This window comes from Candoia aspera, chromosome 11 (assembly GCF_035149785.1).
Source record: "Candoia aspera isolate rCanAsp1 chromosome 11, rCanAsp1.hap2, whole genome shotgun sequence".
NCBI lineage: Eukaryota > Metazoa > Chordata > Lepidosauria > Squamata > Boidae > Candoia > Candoia aspera.
This window is the reverse complement of record NC_086163.1, coordinates 9087581-9115439: the sequence shown is the minus strand read 5'-3', so window position 1 is coordinate 9115439 and position 27859 is coordinate 9087581. Positions and strand designations below refer to the sequence as shown.

At 36.8% G+C, this 27859-nt stretch overlaps 1 protein-coding gene across 1 annotated transcript in view; it reads left to right on the top strand.

The window, feature by feature from the left end:
* WWOX (WW domain containing oxidoreductase) overlaps nt 1-27859 on the top strand; it is a 559406-nt gene that overhangs the window by 139798 nt on the left and 391749 nt on the right. Inside the window, exon 8 of the mRNA XM_063312994.1 lies at nt 208-472. Coding sequence (XP_063169064.1) covers nt 208-472 — 265 coding nt within the window. The remainder of the gene's footprint in view (nt 1-207; nt 473-27859) is intronic.

Genomic DNA, 27859 nt, shown 5'->3' with positions numbered 1-27859 from the left:
ACAGCCCCTTTGTTTCACTGGCAGGGTCTATGGCTGCACAGAAGTGTATTTCATTGGAGATAGAATTTGGAGCAGTCACACAAGCCTTCCAAAGCATTAATGGGCTACAATCTTAGCCTCTTTGTGCATAGCAAATCTATTTTAACGAAGAGCAGAAATGTTGCTTTCAATATCCTAACACTTTTTTTGCTTGGGTTGGCTTTGAAGGTTCACGGATATTAAAGACAACTCAGGAAGACTTGACTTCAACTTGCTTTCACCACCAAAGAAAGAATATTGGGCTATGTTGGCCTATAATCGGTCTAAGCTTTGCACTATTCTTCTCTCGAATGAGCTGAATCGTCGCCTTTCCCCCCATGGAGTTATCTCAAATGCAGTGCATCCTGGAAATATGATCTACTCATCCATTCATCACAACTGGTGGGTGTACACCCTCCTGTTTACTCTGGCTCGACCTTTCACCAAGTCATTGGTAAGAGCATGATATTTTATACATGGGGATTGATTGATTGATTGATTGAAATCAGACTGGCTTTTTAGAAATTCACTTATACCTATTGCATTTCAACCACTTTTTAAATTTGTTGGTCTTGACCATTTATATAATTGTGGTGCTTGTGGTAAAACCAAAAGGCTGCATCCCTCGACTGTTTGCGCTGGTCTTTCATAAACCCTTGTGCGTTTTCAGGGTCATGTAGTTTTGTGCCCATGTGTCATATGTCTAAATATGAGTCCCTGCTGAGGACCAAATCTGTGAGAAATGATTGCTTACAGAATGCAACATGCTTGAGGAAACCCCCACAGTAAAGATGGGCTGCGTTAAGAAGTATAAAAAGAAATGTTGACCTCTTTCTGAAAAATGAAAAAGTAAGCTTGACATGATTAATTCTACAGCACCTCATTGATGTCTAAATTTAGGAGTTGTATGTTTGCCACAGTTCTGCCTTAGAATAAAATGTTGGCGTTGGCAAATAGGAGAGCAAAGAAAGTATCTTGTGTTAAGGCTGAAAGATCCTAGCAGATGTTTCAGCAAACTGAATTTTTAAATCCTTTTGCGTTAAGAAAGGCTAGAAATCTGAGCTGATTGGGTTACGCTTCCTGTTTCAGTGCACAGCCAACAGTGGCACTTGAGTTTTAACAGATGTGTTGTGTGCTGTCTGTCTTTAAATGAATGGGAATATAACACTGAGACTATTGCAGAATGATATTGCATAATCATGAAAAAAAAAAATAACTGTCTTGACCATAGGCAACTCTAGTTGGATAACTTCATTTTTGAACAACTATCTGTGCTCCAATCCTGTTTAGAAGCACTATGAAATGAGGCAGGATGCCAGATGCAAAGCCATTGCTGGATTAGCAACCATTGGTTGGATGTGTTCACCTTAATATTAATAAGAGAAAGCATCAAATCTAACAATTTTGTTTCAAATTGAGGAATATTTATCCATGTTCCTAAATAGCTCAGACTGGGTTTGAGGTTGTTTTTGTCACATATTATAATCTTAAAAGATGGGCAGCTTCCTTTAATAAAAAAAAAAATCAGCATTTAGCATTGGATGTCTAGACCAGGCAAGATTGGAGGGGGATAGTTCAGAATTTAGAATTTAGTCAGTTGGCTTAGTTCTCACAGTGTTTGTTTTCTGAGCTTCAGCAAGTAGATCTGGCTATCTATTTATCAAATTCTGCCTTTCTATCTAGGAAGAAAGTTCATTAAAAAGGATATCTTCATTTCTGGCAATTCATCTTCAGCTACTTGTCTCATTAAAGAATTGCCGGATCACTGTTTCTTCATTAACTTGCCCAGTATTGTTGAGAGTCACCCAGAGTTGTATTTTATGGCTATGTAAATCTTGTAAATAAAGTAAATTAGAGATTACAGAAGATACTTATGTACATATAGGTTCAGTGACCTATCTGTAACAGATTTTCAGGACTTTTCATTTGATAAGCAAATCTTGGAAGTGCAAACAAACGGTCCTTCTTTTTCAAGGATGAACAGTCTAGGCAGAACAGCAAGGACTTCTGAAGTGTATTTGAAGAATGTAAGGGTAAATACCAGTCTTGAAATTGAACATGAAGAGAAACTTTTGTTAGTATTAAGTTTCCATTTCTCATTTATGCTGAAATATTCTGCATGTTTCACATTATACGCAGTGCACCTTATGATAGTAGTGGATTTACTGCTAAGTGTCCGGTCACTAAATTAGTATAAGAAAATGTATGATCTCTTCTTAAAATAAAAATAAAATAAAATAAAATGTGGGTTATTCTGTGTCAGGGCCTTCCTCCTATATGCAAGGGATTATAAACGTCAGTAAACAAATATCCTAAGTAAGTGATACTGTTTTAGAAACGATATAGAAGAAATAAGGGAAATAACAGGGATTTGAAAGCTAAATGATAACAACCCCTGATTTCTTATTTATTTCTTTTCCAATATACATATTACTGGTGTTGTACAGCTGGTTACTGGCAATATTTATGCCAACAGTGTTTAATCATCAGTCAATGTGAAAGGGATAACACACATGATCCCAAGTGCTGGATGGGTATCTTTTTCTCTTTTAGTACATTTTTGCACTTTATTTATTTAACACATTTATATAGCTGCCCATATACCCCAGGAACTCTGGATAGTGAACATAAATAAAAATAAACCTATTGTAAGACCAGCTTGATTGATAACTGGCAAATAGAGGGAGAAAACGTAGAGGCAGTGACAGACATTGTATTCCTAGGCGCAACTGCAGATGCTGACTGCAGTCAGGAAATCAGAAGACGTTTAATTCTTGGGAGGAGAGCAATGACCAATCTCGATAAAATAGTTAAAAGCAGAGACATCACACTGACAACAAAGGTCTGCATATTTAAACCAATGGTGTTCCCCGTAGTAACATATGGTTGCAGGAGCTGGACCATAAGGAAGGCTGAGAGAAGGAAGATCGATGCTTTTGAACTGTGGTGTTGGAGGAAAATTCTGAGAGTGCCTTGGACTGCAAGAAGATCAAACCAGTCCATCCTCCAGGAAATAAAGCCAGACTGCTCACTTGAGGGAATGATATTAAAGGCAAAACTGAAGTACTTTGGCACATAATGAGAAGGCAGGACACCCTGGAGAAGATGCTGATGCTAGGGAGAGTGGAGGGCAAAAGGAAGAGGGGCCGACCAAGGGCAGGATGGATGGATGATATTCTAGAGGTGACGGACTTGACCTTGGGGGAGCTGGGGGTGGCGACGACCGACAGGAAGCTCTGGTGTGGGCTGGTCCATGAAGTCACGAAGAGTCAGAAGCAACTGAACGAATAAAGAACAAAAAGACCTATTAAAAAGAAACTAGGTGGAGCCCCCCAAAAAGTGCATTAGCTCATCAAACAAATCCCACATCCACACTAGAGCTCCATCAACATCCTGGCCCCAGTGCCTGGGGGAAGATGCAGGACTTCTCAGTCTTCCAGAAGGCCAACAGGACTGGGACTGTGTGTATTTCAGGAGGATGGATGTTCCACAAGACAGGTGCCATGACAGAGAAGGCACACTTCCTGGGGTTCACCAGGTGACCCTACTTCACCAGTGGGACCTGGAGCATGCTCATTTGCCAGATCTAGTGGGACAAGCATTGCAGACCGGGTGTGAATTATTTTATGAGTTAAGTTTGTTTTAGTTCTGAATGGCAGATAATTCTTCCTTTGTCCCTTTCCCTCAACTGTATTTTAAAATCTAATTGACCAACAGAAGTGAAAGTAAAAGATGGTTCTTTATCTGAGGAACAAATGCTCAGAAGAAAAGAACTGATGTTCTAGGTCAGCCTTTCCTATTCTGAACGCCTTTAGTTGGGGTGAGCTGCATTTCGTAGGTTGCTTCGGTTTGTATGCCACAATGCCTAGAGCATGCTAGATGTGGAACAGCTGCTCCAGACAGACCCATTGCACAGAAGACAGAGCCCAATTTATCAGGATGAGGATGAGTTGCTGCACCACACAAGTCTTGATGTATAGCCCAAATCAAATCAAGTCATTTGAGAGGTGATTGCGCCTCCAGCTTCATAAATCTGGAAAGTTTAGATTTAAGCCTTTCTTCTTGGCTTATGTATCTTAGATCTAACCACTAGTTTACAGCCAGAAATATAGATTTAATGGGAGTTACAGACTTAGAGTATTACTACTAGCAATAATAACTATTTTAGTCTTAAGAGTTAGAGTATTAGCAGAAATAAACATGCCGTCTAATTCTGTTAGCTTATGGAAGGAACTCAGATTCAAGCCCAGTGCTTCTGATTTTGACTACTTTGTTCTGACTAAATTGTACTGCTATGCTGGTCAGTGACCAAAATAAAGATTTGACTTGATTTGCTACTCCATAGCCCAAATAATCAAGGCAGCTTTCAAGCAGCAGATGTTTCAGTTGTTATACTAGTACAAAATCTGCTGGCTGACCAAACCACAGTGATTCCTCTCTTTTTTTAACCAAGTTGAATCTAAACAAACAGAGCAATCTTGAAAAACCCTTTAACTCATAAAAACCATCACTAAAGTGGTTTCAAGACTTCATTCTAGCTCTCTCCAGATGCCCACTCATACTGAACTAATTAAAGTTCTCCATTTAGACCAGCCGGATTATTTTGATTCTAAGTACAGTTGTGAACGGTGCTAGGGGTTTGTATGAAACTTCCAAGTGTGATCCCCAGCTTCTTTTGCTCCACAGTAAATCAGAACAGAAGTATGTTGTGCTTATAAAACCATCACCACCTCTATTGGCCCTTTGGTGTCCTAAAACTAATAAAGTACAAATATTCAAACAAGGTAAGGTATGTAATTAAATACTCTTGTACATTGGCCCATATCCATTTATCTTAAGGAAAAGAAGCTTGAATGTGTTCTTGAGAAGATTGAAAAATAGGTGTAGGTTTGTGTGTGTGTGTTTTCTGGGGCCTTGTTGGTCTGATGTAACTGACATTTTCATTGCTTTCCCATTTGATATATATATATATTCCCACTTGATGGTAATAGGTTCAGTGCAGGCAGGAACACAGGTGAAGAACAGCAGATAAGGCACAACTGGTTTATGCATAAGCATCTACCATCTCTTCCCAGACCTGCTTAAGTTAAAAATAGTCAGTTTGGATCACTTAGAAGTTACTGTGCCATACCTGTCTTTAGCATTTCCATTCTGCTGATACCTCCCATGTCTTGTTGAAATCTTCCCCCAAGAGAGATTATTTGTTCTTTCTCCCTTCCACACAGACATATTTTGAGTAAGTTTCAAACTCTTAAGGCTTACATTTATGAACCCTGTAGCTCAGATCTGGTTGTATACAAAAAGGTATTTTGCTTACTTTTTGCATGTAGTTTATATTAAATGGATGGAAAAAAGAGTCAGAGAAGACAATCCGTTGCTAAAATGGAAAACAAACAATTATTTCTTAAGAAAAAAAGGGGCAATGTTTACATTTCTAATAAATGCATTTCAGTGTATTTATGCCATGTTACTTTCGTTCAGTAAATACTTTAATTTTGTTTGTAAAGCTCACGTGTGAGCCTTGCTTGATACTGATACTCAGATGCCTACAAAGAATAGACTTTTGCAAAAATGTATTTTAATTTTAAACATTTGTGCTTTAGGTGGCCATAGTATATCTCAAAGCCGTGTTTTCAGTGCAGGCAACAAGCAGCCTTGTCACTCAACAATGTCTGTCCTCTGCAAAATTAGTCTGACAGTAGATATTGAAACCAACACCCATCATTTAATCATAACATATATTTCATTCCAAATGGTCAGATTCGTGAAAAAACATGGTGATGTTGCTGTTCTAGTGGATGAAGAACAGAGCTGTGTAGAATTTCTAGGGGCAAGGAGAAGGGGAAGGAATGCATCAGCCTATCGGTTTAACTTATTTGTTTTTAGAGTATCTGATAGAAAAACCAAGCAGTACAATCCATCAACTGGGTAGCAACTTGTCTAAGATGGCATTCTTGCCTCCATTGTTGGCTGTTGTTCAGAAAACGGCTAGAATGAGAGTCATTGAAAAAAGTATTTGGCATAGTTTGGACATGCTTTGTTGGTTTGTGCTGTAATTAAACCATATCATCTGTTGTATAAGAATTTAGTATAGTTACATAAGAATTTATGCAACATTATTAATTACATAATGCTTATGTAGTGTCCTACAATTTTGCATTATGTGTTGATTAGAGATTGGAGATTTTAAAGTGTAGGAAAATCAGGAAAAAAATCAAGGGAAAAGATATATACTGTTTTTCTGTTCCCCACCCCTACCCCAAGTTAAAAAATGTGTTGGGGCAAGCAGGATTTCTTTTTTCCCTGCATCCATAATTTCTGGGGGGAAAGCAAAGGTAACATCTCCACATGCTTTCCTTTAAAATTTCCTCTTTTTTTTTCAGATCTCTACATTGGAGGTGATGTGAATATTAGAATTTAATAATTAGTTGGCATAGTACCAAATGGTTGCCATTTTTTTGGCAGTTTATAAGGCTTTGAGGGAGACTTACATGAAAATGGGGACTTGTGATTCATTTCTCAAAATGAAATGATATATTATGCCAAAGAGCATCACAAATAACTAGACTTTCTGCATGAGAGTTTAAATAAGTGAATGTCCAGAATATCTTCTTAAGAAATACAGTTTTCTTGAGATCCATATTGGCATACAGTACTTAGTGCTAGATTTTTCACTATTAGGTGTTTAGCATCTGACAAACCTGTAGCATACATAACATGTTTGAACTGACATTGAATTTCCAGTGTTTAGTTTCTAAGAAGGGGATATTGTTTCTGCAAATTTTACAGTTTTGCTGTCCAAGAATTGGATTACATGATGGCATATTGACAGGGTTTTCGATTTTGGAAGTTCATACTTTATAGTTTATGGGAGTGTATGTGTGTTTGTGTGTGTATGTATGTTTGTGTATGTATGTATGTATATATATGTATGTAGGTATGTCTTGTGTGCATTTTGTCTTTCAATTTTATAGTATTTTTATAATATTTATATTTTTTTCATTCATTGATGAAAGTGACCTTGCATTAAAATGCTTACTGATGGGATTTCTTCTATACACTTTATTGGAATAAAGAACAATTATTCCATTTGCTTCTAACCGAGCAGACAAATGATTAAATAACTGTAATAGTAACTATTACATAATTATTAATTAAATAATGCTTGATTTTTAGTCTATCTTTTTCTGTTTTCTTTTTTTAAAATAGGCAGAAACCCATATACTCTGCAGATATTCCAAAGTTATCCAAATTTGCTACCCATGGCTTTCAGTGACACACATGAGTCTGAATCTGTTTTATACCATCATTTTTTTTTCTTTTTTGTTCCCTGCCCCTAAGATGGCATTGATCAATGCTCAGAAACAAAAGCAATCCCAGAAGTTGAATGCGGATATAAGAATAATTCAGAAGATGGATTCCTTCTTCCTTCCTACTTATTCTTGGTGTGCTTTCTGTGCCCTTCCTTCTAATAAATGTAATACAAAGGTCTATCAGGAAGAGACACATAACGTAGTATTGCTCCATTCCCCGTCTGTCAGAACTTGTTGTAGCTCCAATTCTCTATGCTAGCGTTATGGGATGACTGCTCTGCTCCTAAAACAGAAGTCCATAAAGCCCACCTCCACAACATCTCAGACTAGATCTTAGTCTGTAGTTGGTTTGCAAACATCTTCCTGCTTGCAGTTGTGAAAACAAAGGGATGTATGTGTAATAAGCACGTATAGGTCGTAGTAAGTGATGGGAGGGCCATTCACTGTGCACCTGCACTGAAGAAAGTTTCCATTCTTTCCAAAACCATTTTCCAGCGGAGATTCTCCAGGCAAAATTCCTAGTGGATTGCCCCAAGTCATGGTAAGCCTAACATGACATACCTAACATGTGTGCAATCCCAAACTCAATCTGATGTATTTCTCTGAAGGATAAGTCTAATGTTAGAAAGTTTCTCAAAGGGTGCTTTGTGCAGGGATATTTTTACCACTTCCTGACCTCTAGAAATGGCCAGGCTGCTTTTCCATACAGTAGTCTTTATTTCTTCTCCTGCCATCTTTGAAAAACTGCCATACCACTTGAAACCTTTCCCCAATCAGTTTCATGCGATGGGTTCTCTTTAATCATTTACATTCCGGGGAAAGTCAAATATTCCATAAGAAGCCAAAATAATCTAGCTGAATGTATAGTGTTTGTGCAGCTGGATATTTTATTTATTTGAAGTATTGAGAGAAGTCTCCTCTGACTTTGCAGGGGAAAAAAAAAAGGACAGCGAGTAAACAGTACGAAAGTCCAAGTAATCCAAGCCAGAAGTCGCTTCTTTTAGAGCAAAGCCTTGACAGGTATTTTCCATGTTCCAGAAAAGAAGCAGAAAAGCCCAAAAGCTTCATAATAGTATTCTTATTATAGTTCTTAAAGTACTGCTGCTTTTCTTCACTTCGGATTTTCTTTAAATTTCAGTATTGCAAAGGTGAAGTGACTGTCAATCCTGTTATATTTTGTTCATAACATTCTCCTTTGGCCAGTCATGATAAACACATGTTTATCATGTCTTTAAGCACACGATGATGTGTTTAAACACATATTTAAATCATTGTTATTTTTCTCCTTTGAAGTGGTTCATGTTGTCTTATGACTACCAGCTTACAGTGCTTGAGTAACACACCTCTTAATCTTAAATCTTTAATTACAGTCATTGACCAGTACAAATAAAAATACACCACATGTGTCTGATAGGAATTCTCAACTAAACAAAAGAAATGCAATCCATGTCAAAAATTAGTTAAACAGGGTAATTATCATTTATGTATAAAATCAAAAGTGCAGCCTGTATTGCAGTATATTAGTACTCCATAAATTGGAGGCTGGATGTGGCCTTTAAAGACCTTGGTGAGACACTTCTGACCATTACTGTGAAAACTGTTGGCATGAAAGCTCATGTAAGTTCAGATACAACCACCAGAAACTCTGGCCTGACTAGGTGCTCCAGCAACCAATGGTATTGGCTTCCCAACTGAATGCCTAGGTTGCTTGGGAACTTAGAGTTGTCCTTTTTTTTTTAAAAAAAAGTAATTTTATTAAAGATTACAACGCGGTGGCGCTGCGGGTTAAACCGCTGAGCTGCCAATCGGAAGGTCGGCGGTTCGAAACCGCGCGGCGGGGTGAGCTCCCGTTGCTCGTCCCAGCTCCTGCTCACCTAGCAGTTCGAAAACATGCAAATGTGAGTAGATCAATAGGTACCGCTTCGGTGGGAAGGTAACGGCGTTCCGAGTCGTCATGCTGGCCACATGACCCGGAAGTGTCTATGACAACGCCGGCTCCAAGGCTTAGAAACGGAGATGAGCACCGCCCCCTAGAGTCGGACACGACTGGACTTTACATCGAGGGAAACCTTTACCTTTTACAACAATAAAAACTAATACAAACTTAAAAAGAAAAAAGAAAAGAAAAAGAAAAAGTAGAAGGTGCAGAAAAAAGAAAAGAAAGAAAAAGAAGAATATAGTAAAGGAAAAGAAAAGAAATATTTAAAGTGACTTCTTCCTTAATCACAACAAATATAAACAATTTATATAAACAAAAACAAAAACTGACCACCTTGTTTTAAAATACAACTGATCTTCCCATATCCCATCTCTTATCTATAAACAAATCCATAAAACCTCATAATTTGAGTCCCTGATGTCAGAAGGGTTACCAGAGATAACAACATATCTATTTTAACCTTGATCAAATAACCAACTTTATATTCCTTTTACTTCTAACAATCTTGATCTTTAGTCCCTTCAAATAATGTCCTAGAACTTGATTTATTTTCCTTTTTTCTTTGTCCCTTCTCACAAAATTCTTCAAAACTTTAACAAGCCTCTTTTGTAAATCCAGTGTAGGAAAATTAGCCATGTCACTCTCTTGGTTTATTATTTGTATATCCCTTTTAATTATTAAGATGTCAGCTGGTTTCTTTTGTATGTCCAGTGTAAAATATTTTTCCTAGTTATTCTTGTAGCATGTCATTTTTAAATCCACTTTCAAATCAGTCTCGGTCTTGTCAGGTAAAACATGTTCCTCTTCCATAACATCTTTTAGACACAGTCTCTCCATAGAGACTGTGGTCTCTGTTGACACTATTAAAAATAATTTCTGAGTCCATTTTTTGAAAAATATCCTTCAGTATGTCCAATGTAAGAATATTATGTTTCATTCTGTGATTGTAAGTCGAGTTTGGCGTTTTTCTCCTTTAATAATAACCTTTAATTACCTCTAGTTCCCCCTAGGGTCCAATTTTTAAAGATCTTATGATGGTTGTTTTTTTAAAAAAAAAGTCAAAACAAAAGCATTTTCCCACAGGAAGGATTCTTTATAATTAATTCCAAAATCTTATTTCAAATTTATCTGGACCCTTAGTCCATTTGTAACTTTCTAAAATCAAAGTTTTAATCACCCATTTGCTGTTTATTCCAAATTTTTTTTTTAAGTTCTTAAACTCGTAGTTAAAACTTTCTTTCACTAAGGATTGAAGGAAACTCACCCGGTGCTGTCAAAGTTGTTGATTCAAAGGATCCTACTACCTAAAAAGCAGTTAACAAGCAATATCCAAAAGTGATTAGAAAAGGAAGTATGCAATCCAGTGTCCTTTTAAGGGTGGCGACCACAGTGTGAGCAAGTTGGCTATTCCCTCATCTCCCAGTGCTCTAAACCCATTGGAGACTGCTGTCTCACGAGGAGTAACTGTCTGGAGCACTTGTGGGTGATCTCAAGTCTTCTCCTTGTCCAGAGAGGAATTATGAAGAGCTGGTCTACTCGCTGGTTCTTCATTCTGCCACGGTCATCAGCTCTGCTTTTTGCAGAGCCATCTTCAGCCTGCCATTTCTTTCCTGGAAGCTCACAGGAAGCTATTATTGTCCTGATTGATTTCATTAAATATCTAGAGGCCAAAGAGTCCCTGCTGTTAGGCTTCCTGAAATGAAGATAATGAGATGAAGAATACTACTTCATCTTATTATGGGAGCCTTCCCCAATCCTGGCTAAGAATTCTGGGAGTTGTAGTCCTAACATATTTGAGGGTGAAGTTTGGAAAAGGCTGCATGATACCACCTTCTTTCTGCTGACCGTAATTGTGATCCTCAGTGCTGCTTTTAAACAATTTGATTCTGAAAGATGGGCATTATTCTAGCCTATTTAAGTTTGGAACATAACGTTCATATAATGAAATAATTTGTTCAAGTAAATATAATATACTGCTCATTTCCTGCAGATACTTGTATGAACTTATATAAAATGATTTACTGTGTATGGTGGAATGATTGATCCTATTCCGTCTTTCTTGTTCATTTCAGGGAGCAAAGGGAATAAATATTAGTAAATTGATCACCTAGGGCTCAATAGAAAAATATGAATTTATCTAGCCCACTTCTTATTGAATTATTATGGAAATAAACATGGAAAAACACAGATAAAAAATCACTATGTTTGAATGTTGCATTTATACCTTCACAGTTCAGGTGTGTTTATTTCTCTGGAGATTTTTGTCAATGAGAAAGAGGGAAGTACCATGCAAAATTTTATTTCCTGTTTTGCAGAGGTGGGTAGATATGGTAAATCATATCAATCCCTGCCTGGCAACTGGGTGACAAATAGAAAAAGCATAGCCAAGTTCCATCCATAATTTCAGTGACACCATATTTTTGCAGTTCCTTAATGCCAATATTGATATGACCAACTCTTCTCTGTGTGTCAGAAATCCATATGCGGTACTTGAAGAATTATATTAATTGGAGAAACATTCTTGCTATAGCCGCTACTTGACAGGAATTATAATATTGGAAAAACCTCTCCCAGAAAAGAGATAAATATGAGCCCTCGGATGATAAAAGACATTTCAAATAGGACATTTTTGATGCATAGGAAGACTTGTTCATGTTGAAAATGGAATATTTGTTATTCTGCATATACAAAGTTTGCCTGATAGAGGCTGCCGGTTTCTGAAGCAGAACCTTCCAGATGGATTCCCTATTCTTCTTTATTGCAAGAGATTGTAGGGAAGCTGGGATAGGAGAGAAACAAACTGCAGGAAAGTCAGTTGACAGCTTCTCCTATAAATGGCATCTCAGCCCAGGTGGGGAGAAATCTGGAAAAGAAGTATTCAGAGAGATTCCACCTTATTATACTTCACAGAAATCTGCGTAGTTCTGGCTTTCTTGATTTTGCCAGGCTGGGTAGAGTTTGATATTTGCATGGTAGTTATTATCCAGCTGTTGCTGTTTCATTTCTCCTGACAAATCAGTATCTCTGGGAATTTCATATAAAGTGGTTGGTCTATGGTTCTCAACTACACGTGTCACAGGTGGATTCAGAAATAATCCGTGTTGGAGTTTGTAAATCACAAATGTGAACATCCCTGAAGCTTCTCTAAATGAGTGATTTGTTAGCAGAATGCCTGTAAACACATCAATACCATTCTTGGAAATAATAGGGTACTTCTTTCTATCCTGGGAGACCTAGGTTTTGACAGTGATGGGTGAGAATTAAAACATGTAAGGGTAAGATCCATTGGTCTATGGTATGCCATAAATAATGGCACATTTCTATATTTTCTTAAAGGTAAGATGGATTTTTTACGATACTTTTCCTAACATTTTTCTACTTCCTACAGGGGCTTCTACAGCTGCTTGTCATCATTATTACTATTCGTCTAGAGAAAAAGAAAAATATTTTGAATATCCAGAGGAGGTAGTACCAGATACATTCTCATACGTAGTGGCTTTTATAGGTGATTGAAAAAGGCACATATTCTCTGCTACTTGTTGGAAAGCCAGGATTGGCTCCTGAACTGATATTATATACACTCTGCTATGTAATCAGTAGAACAGCTTTTAGTTTGGACAAAGCTCAACTTTATAATCTGTCAGTCTTGATTAACTTAGGAAAGTGTTGGAGCAAATAATTATATGTGCAGGGTACCAGACAGGAAACAAGACAGTTTATATAGACCATATAAGGTCTATATGAACCTTATAGAGACAAATTTGTGCCTGAATGTTTTTGAGTTTTACTTAATTTTGAAATTATTCCTTGTCTCTGCAATTCCTCCACACACACTCCCTTTTTTCCCTCCTTTCTTTTCTAGAAGACTAATATTTCTTTTCTAGTCTTGGGAGACTTGTATTTCTCTGCCAGCTTGAATAACTGGCCATGTTTCAGCACCAAACGTCAAGAGTAAACAGATGAAAGTGTGTGTTATATTTTTACTTTGTTGTCAGATGCTATTGGTTTGTCATTTTCTGAGAGTTGTATTTATCACAGTAAATGCTGTTACCACTACAGCCCTGCTTCTGTATATAGTTTCATCAAAACTGTTCTCTCGAGGTCAAGTAAATGAATTATCAACTTTATCCCTGTTATCCATTGAAAGGATTTTGCTGCTGACACTTTGGAGCAAACCGGTTATTCTTCTGTTTGTTTGCAGTAGAACAGAGTCACCAGATCATAATGTCAACTGTCACTTTTGGAAGAGAGATGCTGCTGCAGTTGAAATTAGGAGGAAGACTAGAAAATAATATGCCACATGGGACTCAGCATTTCATATCCTTGTTGCTTGTGAAACAATGTGAATGAAATTAGGATAAATTATTAAACTATGAAGTAGTCATGGCAGACTGAAGTTTAAAACTGAGATCACTCAGTTTTAAAATTGGATTTACAAAAGCGACTTGTTAAAGCTTTGAAGAATTTTGTGAGAAGGAATAAGAAAAAATGAAAAGAAATCAAGTTCTAGGACATTATTTGAAGGGATGAAAGATCAAAACTGTTAAAAGGAAGGAATGTCAAGTTGGTTTATATGATCAAGGTTAAAATAAATATGTTATCTCTGGTAACCCTTAATCAGGACCCTTAATCAGGACTGAATGACGAGGCTTTAAAGATTTGTTTATAGATAAAGAGATGGGATATGGGAAGATGATTTCATTTGTTGTATTTTAAGAGACGGTGATCAGTTACTAAAATTCTTTATACTTGTGATGAAGGGGGAAGTCATTTCTTTATATATTTCTTTTTCTTTACTATATTCTTATTTCTTTCTTTTCTCTTTGTATTAGTTTTTATCTTTTTAATTGTAATTTTTAATAAAATTACTCTAAAGAAAAGATCACTCATGTTTTATGTTAGGAGATCTGTTTAGACACACACAGGCACACAAACATAAAATTTAAACATATTTGTTCAGAAATACTGCTTTGTTGTGTTATATATAGTTTACTGAACCAAGGTTGAGTACCTCTCACCAGAAAGAGATTTGGCAGTTTACTACTAATATGGCCACAAAAGTGTTGTAAACCTTTGGTTAATAAGTAAGTACCAAGTTCATTGGAACGTGTAGAGTTCCATAGGACTGTTTGTTTCTGTCAAGAAATCTACCACTATAAGTTTTGTATCAAGTATAGTGCTTGGTCTCTCTCCCCTCACTATGTTCCTAAGCAGATTCAAGAAAGTTGGATCAATAAATGTATTGCAGAAAATTAGGCAAATATAAAAGAAGTTCTCTACCTAACACCACCCAGGAATGCTGTCCTATGCATATGATGCCCCCAAGGTTTGAATTTTGAGTCTTTTTCTCTTGCCTTTTTGAATTAATGGCTATGTGTTTACTCATTTCCTGCCATCTGTCTCTTTTTACAAATATGACTTTCTCTGATATGGGGATCAGAGATTTCCATCTACCCAACGTCAATCCTTGGATGCTTGGCCAATGCTGTGTCCTATTCCTCATAAACCATCCTGTTAGCAAGAGATATTCCTTTTCCTCCAGCCTTGCAATCAAAGTTCTGGCTTCTGATTGGAGAAAATGGAACAAATACTTGTCTTAGGCCATCTTGTGGTCTCCAGAGAAATAGAAGGTCAACTGGTGAATAGATTCAAAGTAAAAGGATGTTGTATGAGTTTTGCCATTTACCCCCCAAATATTGTCCAAATGAGCGCCAGCACCTCTTCATCCTAACCTAAACATATAAGTTAATATAATGTAACTGAATACAGGTTAAATATCACAAATGTATTATTTCTAATGTGATGCCCTGTCTATAATCTTAATCCATAGGTTTGAATAAAGGTCCAAATGGAATCCAAGGTGACACTTCCATGTTAGATGTTCAGTCTTCCTTCTTGAAATTAACACTTTATAAAATACAGGATTTCTGAAATTGAGAGGATGCTTGCTCGCTTTGTTCTGACTTTTTTTTCCCTTCCTTTCCCTCCCCTTCCTCCCCCTGCTCCCGACGATATTAAGATACCAGACACAACTGCAGCTTTGATTTAGAACAAGAATTCTTAACCTTTTTGTGCCATGGGCCATTTTTCAGGGAAAAAAAATGTATTTAACTGCATAAAATAAAATGTATAGATATAAGATTGTATCACAAAGGAAACCATTTGTGCTCAAATACTCCTATAGGCTTTTCTTGAGAAACACATGGTTCTCGAGGACTTTCTGAGTTATATTCAAAGCTTTTTTTTTCCAGGACATAATTTTAGAGATTTACTGAAGTCTACAAACATTTTTGGAGTCTAGAGGCCATAAGTTACTTTGCCTATATTCATTATTGAATTAAAAAGGTAAATTTCAGTGAGAGGTTAGTAAAAATGTAGTTGTGATTTTTTTCTCCCCCGTCAAGTTCACAGACCACCTGTAAACTATTCATGGAACCCCAAGGGTCTGTGGACCCCAGGTTAAGAACACCTTATCTATAGCATACAGAAACTATTTTCAAAGTTAGAAAGTTGGAAGATGAGACCATTTCACTGCCTAGTCAGGGCAAGGAAAGAGAGGACACTCACAGAGAAAATGTGAAGAGTGGGAAAAGTAGAAGAAATGAAGGGAGAAATACCAACAAGGGTATGTCCCCCACCCCCACCCCACAAAGCAGTTTGCTCAGGTCTTTTCAGTGCTGGCAGCCATACTGTTGAGTTGTTAAGCATGGAACAGCCTACCTCCTGAAGTTGTAGATCAGCCTTCCTCAACCTTTTGGCCCTGGAGCAACCCTTGAATTTTTTTTTTCAGGCTTCGGGGAAGCCATGCACATTCATGCTCAAATATAGGCCACGCGTTAACAAAATTATTGTATTTGTTTCATTGGTATCCTGTGTCTATGCATTAACAGTGTTCTTAAACTAAAAATAAAGAATGAAACTTACCTTTTAATGTGAAGTTGCCCAAATTTGAAATATTTTTTTTAAATAAACTGTGCTCTCCCAAGGAACCCCTAGTGACCCTAGGGTTCCTCAGAACCCTAGTTGAAAAACCCTTTTCTAGATGCTCCATCACCGGAGATTTTCAAGAAAAGATTGGACAGACATTTGAGGATTCCTGCACCAGGCAGGGGGTTGGACTAGAAGACTTCCAAGGTCTTTTCCAACCTATGAGTCTATGCTTCTATGGCACACACATTTTTCAAGCAAGTGCACCAATTTGCCCTGTCATCACCACAACTAGCATTCATGTCTGCTTTAACGTGGCTCTTTATTGTCTAACATGACACAGAAAGGACAATTCTGTTTTTTTCAGTGGGCTGCCCAAGATGCTGATGTAAACTGCAAGGCCATAAATATCTTGGGTTGGAAACATTTGTATTATCATTGAGACCTAGAGGTGTTAAATAATTTCTCGCATGCAGAATGTTGGACTTCTTGGAACACTATTAACAGCCACCCACATTATGATTGGAACTTGATTTTGGATATTTCTGCACAAAATAATGTGCCTTATGTCAGCAAATAGAGTCAGGGAGAATGTGATTTTTGTTACACTAGAATTAAATCGTCATCATCATGCATCCACACCACTGAAGCACCACTGAAGCACCTACTGTGAGTAACAGCAACTGTAACAGGATCTTGTTCAAATTGTGACATATATTTCAGAATTAATTAACAAAGGTAAGGCAAGTTTATTTAAAGCATCGTATTCCAAGATGAATTTCCTTTCAGTTTTATTACACGTGTTGTATGTTGCACTGTGACAATATGTATTCCTATTTAACATTTGCATTTTGGGCCCTACGGTTATGAATTATGAACTGTAGCCCCTTTTAATTCTTTATTTATATTAAGGGAATCTGTGAATCTTCCTTTCCATTTTTAATCATTACAACCCAGCGCTGGTGCAAGTGCCACAGTCGGTACATCCAGCCCCACTTAAGGAAGGGTGGTGGCACAGCTTTTTATGTTCCAAACTTCCATCAGCTGATATAGCATGGATCCCAAAGAAGGATCCCCTGTAGACCATTTTCAGCATTTTGCTGCAATTAAACTCCTCTGGTTTCAGCCGTCAGGCAATTTAGTGCCTTTTTACATATGCACATTATGAACTTTTGACCAGGGCTTGGTACTCATATATTAGAGAGCAGCTTTCGAGAGCAGACTTAACAAGTTCCTTGGAGTATTACATTCTGAGCCAGTTGTGGAAAAGGTAATTTAACCAACTTGCAGAGAGGCCATTCGGAATCCTTCTTATGATCCTAAATATGTCTCTTTCTCTCTTTCTCTCCCTCTCTTCCCTTTCCCATGTTTCCTTTGGAAGCTTGTAGCAAGAGTGTGTGATTGATCTTTTATTCAGTAGCTAATGAGAACTGTGATTCTATTAGTGCTCTACAAGGCAAGGGAACCGTGATTTAATGAAGTGTCTAGTGAGCTGGTCATAGATTTATCCTGTTGTCTCTAATCTGCAGAGCCATTGCAAGTCAGTAAAAGAAATGGTGCTCATGCCACCATCAGGCAGGTATTTCCTCCGTAAATTGTTGTAAGGTCAGGTGTAGTTACCTTCGCCGAGACAATGCCTTACCTCCTCCGTGTCTCCAGATGACAGCCGCTGCGCTAAGGACTCAGCAAAGCGGAAAGCTGGAGGTCAGAGGTCCATTCTGAAGTCCCCCTCAGCTGATGCAGGAGCAGATGAAATGCCAGCAATGGCTAATAGAGTCATAATTGGCGATTAGAACTGGAAAGGCACAATGACATCGCAATACAACTGGTGTGTACTCTATTCACTGCCAGCTGGTGTTCAACATAGAGTCATGTGCGTTCTCCAAATTTCAATTCCAAGCAATTAGGTAATGTCTTTAAATAGTTATTGGGCAGCTGTTAAAGAAAGCTGGGTGGAAGTTAGTGGAGGGAAAAGAATCAGAGGCTCATCAAAACACATCCACTGTAAAGTGACATTAATGTGCTGTCTGTAGACTTAGCTGAGCATGTAAGTTGTGAGCTGTAACTCTGAAATGGTGTGGTAAAAAGTTGGTATGTATTGTTTTAAATAGCCAAAGCGTGTGTGTTTGTATTCATCGTATGTATTTATTCTTTATTTCTTCCAGGGATCATAGGTTTTGGAGGGGATGGGTAGGAGGGTCCTTATTTGGTATTACTAATATAATAAAATTATGACAGTTTGGTGTCGTGGTTAAGGCATCAGGCTAGAAACCGGGAAACCGTGAGTTCTAGTTCCGCCTTAGGCACAAAGCCAGCTGGGTGATCTTGGGCCAGTCACTTTCTCTCAGCCCTAGGAAGGAGGCAACGGCAAACCACTTCTGAAAAACCTTGCCAAGAAAACTGCAGGCAGTCTCAGAGAACTGGACACGATTGAACAGCTTAATAAAATAAAATAAAATTATAAGTATGCTATTGCAGTACATTATATCTCTGTGTTGCTAAAGCTTGAATCAGAAGATTTTGTTCCATGAATTAACTACAGGTCAGCTTTCGTTAAGAATAGAACTTAGGATAACTGGAAGATAGGCAAGGCAAACATGAAAATGGTTGATAATGAAATAGAGATGCTTCTTCATCAGCTAATTAACAAATGTTTATCCTCTGCTCTGATAGTTCTAAGGGAAGAACTATAAAAGTATTTTAATTATTGTTAGCTGCCTTGCAGACCAATTTGAGTAGGAAGCTTGGATATAAATCAAATACATAGTGATATAGTATGGTGTAGCAGCTAGAAAACTGGTGACATCTTCTAATCTTTAAAAAAAAATGGTTTGTGCAACTTGCTTATTTTGTACATAAACATGAAATAAATGAAACAATTCATTTGGATGTTAAAAACCTGTTGCATGGCCCTATATTATTAGGTGAGACAGCATTTGCCTTCATAACCTTCTGAAGATGATCTTCCAGTGCCACTTGATTATGCTGTAAGAAGGAGAAGGAGAAGGAGGAGACTACATGATCCAAGGAGGTTCATGGCTATACAAAGGTTCTTATGCTGGTCTCCCTAGCTCAAGTGTGGGGCACCTTTTGGAGACTGTAGGCATAATTGAGGACATGAAAATGGCTGCCCTAGGGGGAAGGGGTTGTTTCTTCACAAAACATCTGCTGTGATAGGTGGCAAATTGATGAGGTAGCTCCCTTCTACCTCAGGTACTGAAGGATGCTTTTTACCCCTTCATCATTTTGACTTCCATTTCCCTACCCTCCCTGCTCCCAAGCACATAGACAAACTTTCAAGCAACATACTGTTCAAATGGCTTTGATCTCATGGTTTGTTTAATTTTCATAACATTTTGAGCAGGGTTCCAAACCACATGAAGGATTTTAATCATATTCAACCTGTTGGGGTTACACCTTCTTACAAACCTTTTTCATCAATATGGGAATTTGGAACAAATTGCAGGATCCTGTGTCTCCTCTAAACATTATTTCTGAAATGCCTGAAGAAAGCCATTAGGTGTGGGAAACAGTAGTCCCACCATGCACATAATTTTGTGCATGTGTGTGTTCTTTCCTTTCATCTCCTCTTGTTGTGTACCAGTATAACAGATCACCAAAATACAACAGATGCCTGTATTCATACTTTCCAATTCTCCATAGGCAACAATGTGCAATTTGCATTCTGTCATCATTCTAAAATGGCTGGAATAGTCTGGTATAAAATCTCCCAGTATACTTAATGTGTTTTAACATCTTTTGCGAGTTTTAATTCAAAAGGGTTTTTTGGAACAAGCTTTGTCTGAAAAGCAGGATGGAAAAGTGATGATTTTTCTTCTTCATAACTCAGAAAGCTCAATGCCATTTGAAGCTTCACTTCATGAAGTTATATTGCAGTCATGTTGCAAAGGAAACACAGTGAAATGAACAGACAGAGTGGTAACATTTTATTCCTAGATTTCTACCAATTGTAATGGTTCGTCTGGGGAAATGTCACAAACATGAAAACTTATTGAGACAAGCAGTCAGAAGCAGGCAGGAGATCCCCAGTGGATACAAAAATATCAGCATTAAAGAGATGGCAGGGTTGAAACTCTTCTCAGCAACTCTCAGGATGCAAAGAGGGCATCTGGACATACAAGTCCCTTGTCTACTACTTAAATGGAAAAGGGGTTATTGAGGAACAGTTCAATAATTTAGTCTGCGCCTTCTCTGAATTAACAGGAATCAGAAATAGCACAAGAAGAAAATTCTGGAAATTATTTCATGTATAATGACATATAAACTCTGCTACTCTGTTACTTGGTTTTTTCCCACCCCCATTCCTCTTCCAACCTTTTTCCTCTTAATCTTTTCTAATTAGAAAACCAACATTTGTCAATGATATAAATTTCACACCATGCAATTGGGTAAAGATCTTAAATCGTCCTACAAAATCTGCTAGGAAGAAAGCAATCTGCCTGTCCCTAAAAGTCAAAGCAAAGTTTCTAATTTTTTAAAACTGACATTTTTCTCTTATGCAATCTCATTATAGCATTTTCTGTCACATTTCCATTTTGTTCTCTTAAAAAAATTCTGTGATGAGACTAAACATCTAAACCTTTAGTTCATAGATCATTTCACAAGAAAACTCTGTACATGTCTTATAGTAGATGATGTGGGTCAGAGTACATCCAGATCAATAAAGAAAACCCGCTTGAATTTAGCAAAGTGCTCTTTGATTCTTCTTAATAAATAACCAGAGTGAAAATGTGTGGTTCAGTCATACAGTGTGGGAAGATGGAAATTATCCCTTAACACTTTAGATATTCATATTTTGTATATTTTAAGAATACCTCCACTGCCTTCCCTTCCTTTTAATTGCTTTAGTATAGAAAAGACAAGAAGAAAAAAGAATTTTAAAAAATACCAAGAACAAAAATTAAAAACAAAAGAAAAGGAGAAAACACACACAGAGAGAGAAACAGAAACAGAGAGAAACACATACGTTTTTAAGTAAAACATTGATCAGTCTTTCCATTATGTCAGTAAAGGGTCTGTTCATAAGAGGCAAAACACAATCAATTCAGGATATAATCTGGCAATCACCTTCTGTTGTAAAAGAGTTGTCTTTTTTTTTTGGTTGTGCCCAGTGCTCTGAAAATCCCTGGTTCTTCATGTATTGATGAATTTCAAATTTTTGGTGCACAGTTCACATTCACATCTCAAAACTGTTTCAACAACTAGAAATGGAAAGTGGAAAAACTGAGTAGCCCTAATCCTCACCTAAACTCAACACCTTTCTAAATGTGCTTCTGTGCATTCAAAACATGCTGGTATTAGAAGCTGAGCTGGGTAGGTCTAGATAATTGGATATCAGGTGATGGGGTTATGTGCTAACTCTTGGAATAAACTGTTTAACTTTCAAAGTGTGTAGGACTCTGTATGAGAACCAGTTTGGTATAGTAGTTAAGGCATCAGGCTAGAAACCGGGAGACTGAGTTCTACTCCTAACTTAGGCACAAAGCCAGCTGGGTGACCTTGGGGCAGTCACTTTCTCTCAAATCCCATTAAGCTAATTTTTAAAGCATGGTGTGTAGAAGGAGCCATACTGGCTAGCTTCAAACATGGAGCAAAATCCAAACCATGGTTGATGAATGGATTCACATATTGCTGTCAGCTAAAAACCAAATAAAGTACATTTACAGCTTCATGCAAAGTGCAAACTCAGTTACAAACTGTCATGCAGGCCGAGATGGTGTGTGAAGCCAAGCTATTGCTTCTGTACATAACTCTAAATAATAGTTTACCATTATATCAAAAAAGGTCACATACCTTCTAAAAATAATTTGCATGGCTGGAACTTTCATAACCCTTTCAATACCTTTAAGTAAATCTAATGCATATCTTGGTTGTACTTGAAATAAATACTGATGCATTATAATTGGTCAAGGAAGAAGACTAATGTTTCTTGACCATGCCTATTGACCAGTATATATTCGTGTACATGGTAAATAATTTATTCTTTGAGAAAATCTATGTGCATTATACCCTTTGATCTCATCATGAATTTCAAAGCCAACGATTCCATTTTCGTTTCTTTTTTTAATTTTCAAAGAGGGCAGAAGGGAAAACCATTTTACAACTTTTTTTAAAAAAAAAAGTGGGACACTTCTCTGTTAAACTCATCCATGCTAATGAGACCACGTTAATACATTTTTTTTTAATCAAGGCAAACTTATTGTACTCTGCAGGTGAAAAGTATATGAATGCAAGACTTAATGCACCTAGTAGATTAAAAGAAATTAAAGACTTGAGACTGAGAAGAGATCAAAGGCTGTCTTTTCATTGTTCTTTTTATTGTTTATTGACTTCAAAAAGACTTCTTAGTTTAAGCTGACTTTAATATCTTTTGAATGCTCTTTTGTAAAGTGACTTTGAAAACTCATGGATAACGTCTTCATTAAGTGGAGAAAAACCTTGGCGAATATATAACTGTAACTCTGCTTTCATTATAAGGGGAAAAAAGAGCACTTTGCTTAATTATGATCTGTTTTTCTGTGTTCTTAATTTGATGAACATTTTGGGGAGGGTTGGTATTCCTGCTGATAATAAAAATACTGATTCCCGAATGTGTTAGTTTTCCACAGACATTATAACAAGTTGGGCTTTCATTCTATATTCATTAACAGTGTGGACATAAGAATTACCTTGCTGAATCAAACAATTGTACCTGCAAATCTGTTCTCACAAATTTCTAGGTAGATGTTAAAAGCAAGACCACACATATGACTGAATCGGTTAACACCTCCATAAATTGGAATTCAGAAGTATATTGCTTTTAATTGTGGAAGTTTCCATGGTGGAGAAGTTATAAAATTATCCTTTGTAATTAATGTACAGTAGAACTTTGCAACAGCTTTCTGAATTAACAGACATTATTGCATCCTGTATTCATTCGAGGGATGAAAGCTGATTGGGTGATTTTGTTATAGCCCAGTTCTCATGTAATTGAGAAATTTTGGATGCCTTAAATACAGTATAAGGCAAGCAGGGAACACTACCCTGCTTGGTGGCAACACCTGCCCAGCCTTGGCAGACTTTGCAAAGTTTAAGCAAGACTGACCCTGGTTGGCGCTTGAAGGAAGGATGCTATGAAATTTCAGAGTGTAAGTCAGACTGGGAAGCTGAAAAAAAATATCCTGGAAGAATGGATGCCGTTGCTCGGAAAACTACATCAATGTGTCTCTGAAGTCACCAGGAGTTGAGCTTGACTTGAAGGAGACTTGAAGGGGTACCTGTCAATTAAAAAAAAAAAAAGAGAAGAAAAGAAAAGAAAAAGAACTACTGAGGTGTTCACCTGTGTCAGAACAGCATTTTATTTCCATGCCACCTGCTGCAATTACAAATGAAACCACCAAGCAACTAAGATGGTAAATTTATCTACTGGCTGATATTATAATTAATGACTGTACAGACCCTAATCCTGTGTACTTCCAAGGCATCAAGTGTTGTCATGCTTTAAATAATGAAAAAAAAAAGTTTCCAATCTTGATAACTAGTTCAGTTGGATGCAGTTTAGGAAGCTGAGAGCATATGCTGCTGTCATCAGGAACTATGACTGTTATTAACCTTCCCCTTAAATACTTCTTCGGAAGTATTTAAAACTCTTTTATTCTTGACTCTTTAGGGTTTTTCTTTTCCCAAAATACCAACATTATTGCCCAGGGTGGTAGGGGAGGACTATGTTGGAGAAAGTCAGTACAAGAAAGTAATGAAGTACAATTCATTTTTGTATCTTTTTTAACTGTCCAAGGAATTATTTTAGAAGGTGGCAGGAAATGTCTCCTTTGTTTTTACAACGACCAAGAAGTTAACAAAACAATTATGAAAATTAGATATGGGAAGTAATAGAGCAGCAAGAAAACGAAATGGGAGTGTACGTATGCTGATGTTTTCATTTTGCTTCGATGTATTTTTGAAATTGAGTTTTTGTGCCCCTTCAATGTCTGATGCAGAAGCAAATCTATTTCTTGGTTAAATATACTTTTTGGATTTGTTTAATTTTGTTAGACAGCTTGATGCCATCTGAGAAAGTCTGATTATGTGATTGTAGGCTTATTTCATGCAGATAGGAAAATGCTTTGATAAGTGAAAAACCTATTATCCATGTGATAACTCTCATGGTTATCATATTCCTTCTTTTTTAAAAAACTTTTCTAGGCATGGATCGTCACCTAGAATGTCTCAGTCCCTGTAAATAAATGTAGTATGCCATTTCAAAGATTTTTTACTTTCCTAAGCTAAATGACCAGGAAGCTTTTAGAAGGCAAGATTTTCAGACACTGAAGGCTTAGAATCTTTTCAGAAATGTGAAGTTAAAACAGTGTTGGTATCCACAAGAAGGATAGCAAAGTGCACCAATCTAGATTAATAATAATGTCAGTCCAGGCAATTAAAATCCTAAACAATTAAAATCTAAGCAGATGTTTTTCATTGCTGCTGCTTCAGATTTGGAGATTTGTCTGTCTGTCTGTCTGTCTGTCTGTCTGTCTGTCTGTCTGTCTGTCTGTCTATCTAAATTGTGTTTTGAGACAAACATATTTAAATGCAAATCTCCCTGCAGATTTTTGAGGTCTTGCTCTGGTCCACCCATTTTTATCTTTATGACTCTGGTCCATCAAGAAACCCACAAACAAACAAGATCTACAACCATTTTGTCACTGCTACTTTACCTTATTTAATGATAAAGCCCTTCTAGAATTCAAATCCTTTAGCTCTGCTTCAAATCAAGTTGGAGGACAAACAAATTGCCTATACAGTCCTATACAGATGATCCAAAACTAACCATCTCTGTGTGTATCCTGAGAAGAAATGCTGAGAGACTTTATCGTACATGAAATCAAGGTGTCGGGGACCTGATTTGTTCTCATATTTGCATTTTTGTGTGTATGTGTGAGTGTGTACATGTATATACTTGTATTTTTCTTTCCTGGTATTATAAACTATCTTGAATTTTCATAGTAGGTGGTATATACATGTCATTTGCATATAATTTGCCTTGAATTAATATAATTTCAGTAGAAATATATTGCATTTTACAGTAGTGAAGATAATGGTGCAAGATAACTGGTTGTCTCATGCTCCATGTGTTCTGAGGATGCAGACACTTAATGTGCAACTTCATGGCCCCACATCATCTTTCGTATGGTTCTTCTTCCTTAAACTGGATTTGATCTGGATAGCTCCTTCAGTAAGCAAGCAGATGCCTGTCTGTAGCAAAGTAGAACGGATACTGCTCTGTTGTGAAACATGCCATTTTAAAGACAGCAACCACCGTTGTATATTTAGAATAATTGGTAGTATGTTTTATGACAGTGATACTTAGATACTTAGCAAGAACTGAGTGGCATCCTTTTACCTTTTGAATTCCATTGGTCATAGAGTCATGTATGCATAGAAATGGAACAGACAGAATTTTGGAGAACTTGCAGCAGCAGGGCAGCATTTAGCCAACTTTGGTTGATCTAGAAACCTACAGCCCTGGCTAGTACTTGGATGTGGACCATCTGGAAAGCTATGGATGATACGTTAGCTTGGGACATGAAAAAAGTATCGTGGAAGAAAGCAATGACAAAGCCCTGCCATAGCATACTAAGACAATTGCATGGTTGTGTCCCTGTAAGTCATCAGAAGTTGAGCTTGACTCAAAAGAGACTACTAATGGTGGTTGAGGGCTAGACCAAGGGTCCTTGGCATTGTACCAGCATTCTCAAATCATGTCCTTTTGGTTCACCATGAAAAGTTAGGGAGCATGCCACATGGCAGTATTGTTATTCTGTTGTGCTGTTGTGCACCTTGTATTTTCCCACTTTTTTTCTTCTGATTTTTCTGTTGCTGAATGTCGTCTTTGAAGTTTAAATAAACCACTTACCCTTTTTATAAAACCTTGACTTGCGGCTTGATTTTCTTGGGCACTCAGAAGTAAAAGGCCCACTTGAAAACCCAAATGCAAGCACAGATATTCCGTGGCACGTCTTAACAATCTAAATATTGCTCTTAGCCTAATCAAAGCAGCAAGAGTAGTCACAGCAGTTGATGGACTATTTTTCAAATTGATTTCAAAAATGTATTTAAGGGGATGATCTTCTACTCTAGATTACCTATTGATTTTTAATATGAAAAGCTCATTATATAAGCAGTAACTGCATATAAAAACCTAGCAAACCTTTGCATAAATCCTTTAATTGAATTTCCAGAGCCTGTGGTTCTACTTTTTTTTTAATTAAATCTATTTCTTTTTTTAAGTGTTGCTGTGTAATTTGCATGCTGTGAAGTGGCCTTGTCCCAGATAAAGTACCATTGATCCTTATTAAACCTCACCTCTGGGCTTGCTGAAAACTAACTGGAAAAAATTAAAAGTGTTCATGCTGCAATGCACTTACTGCTTCTGTGATAGGATTACAAGGGGAAAAAAAACTAATTTCCAAGACAGAATTTACAGTGCAAGATTTTAATTTTTTTTCTGCATGATAATTAATACAAAAGTCATATTCTAAATATAAATAACATTTTAGTTTGCAGCAGTAATTACGAAAGACAATACTTTTTTTTTATGAAATCATGTTGTATGTGGCTGATCTTTTTGTGTTTTAATTGCTTAAATTGTAAATTGAACTGATGGTCTTTAATTCACCAGATTAAAGATGGAAATTAGAAGATGTCTGTCATAGTACATAATATCATACATTTGTGTGTAGGTATGTATGAGGATAATTTACATATTTTTATCAAGGTTGTTTAGAAATTTTGTGCTAATGATTTATGGATTGCAATCATCATGGGAGTGAACAATATAAAGCTACAATGTGGTATTTCCCTCCCATTCTCATTTATGTAATACAAAGCATTTGTTATTTTAAAGTAATAAAATCCCCCGAAGAAATATTCATAATCAATAAGAACAGAAAATATGGAATATATTAACTGAGTTATAAAAATGTTCATAGCATGGCACAGCAAGTTATGTACGGTTTAAAATGTAATCAATTTTGAAGTTGCTTATGAGGATATAAATGATAAATAGAAGCAGTAGGATTTTTAGTAAAGGCTGTAACAAAAAATATTATGTTTATGGCCTATTTGGTTCTTTTTATAGTTCATTAATGTAAAAACAAACAGCACATGTGCACAGTCTATATATCCATCTTCTTGGGCAGTTTAAACTTCCCTTAAGTGATCATTTTAAAATGTAAATAGCATGATCATTTTGCAGGCTTGCTGTTTTCTGCAGACACATTTTATTCCACGGAATCAGGAATTTCCAAATAAAACTGTTATTATCAGTAGCCTGGTCCTGTTGATCAAATTTTATGAGGTGTGCAGTTGTCATTGTCTTTCCATCTATTTTTCTCCCTCTGCTTTGTACCAGTTCTGTTCTGTTCTGTTCTGTTCTGTTCTTTTCTTTTCTTTTCTTTTCTACACACATGGACATTTACAAAATTGTCAAGGAGGAGTAGCTGAAATCATTGCATTGTGTATTATATATATATATATATATATATATATATATATATATACACATACATACACACATACACACACACACACATACATACATACATACAGTATATATTACATTGTGTATATATATACACAATATATATATATATATATATATATA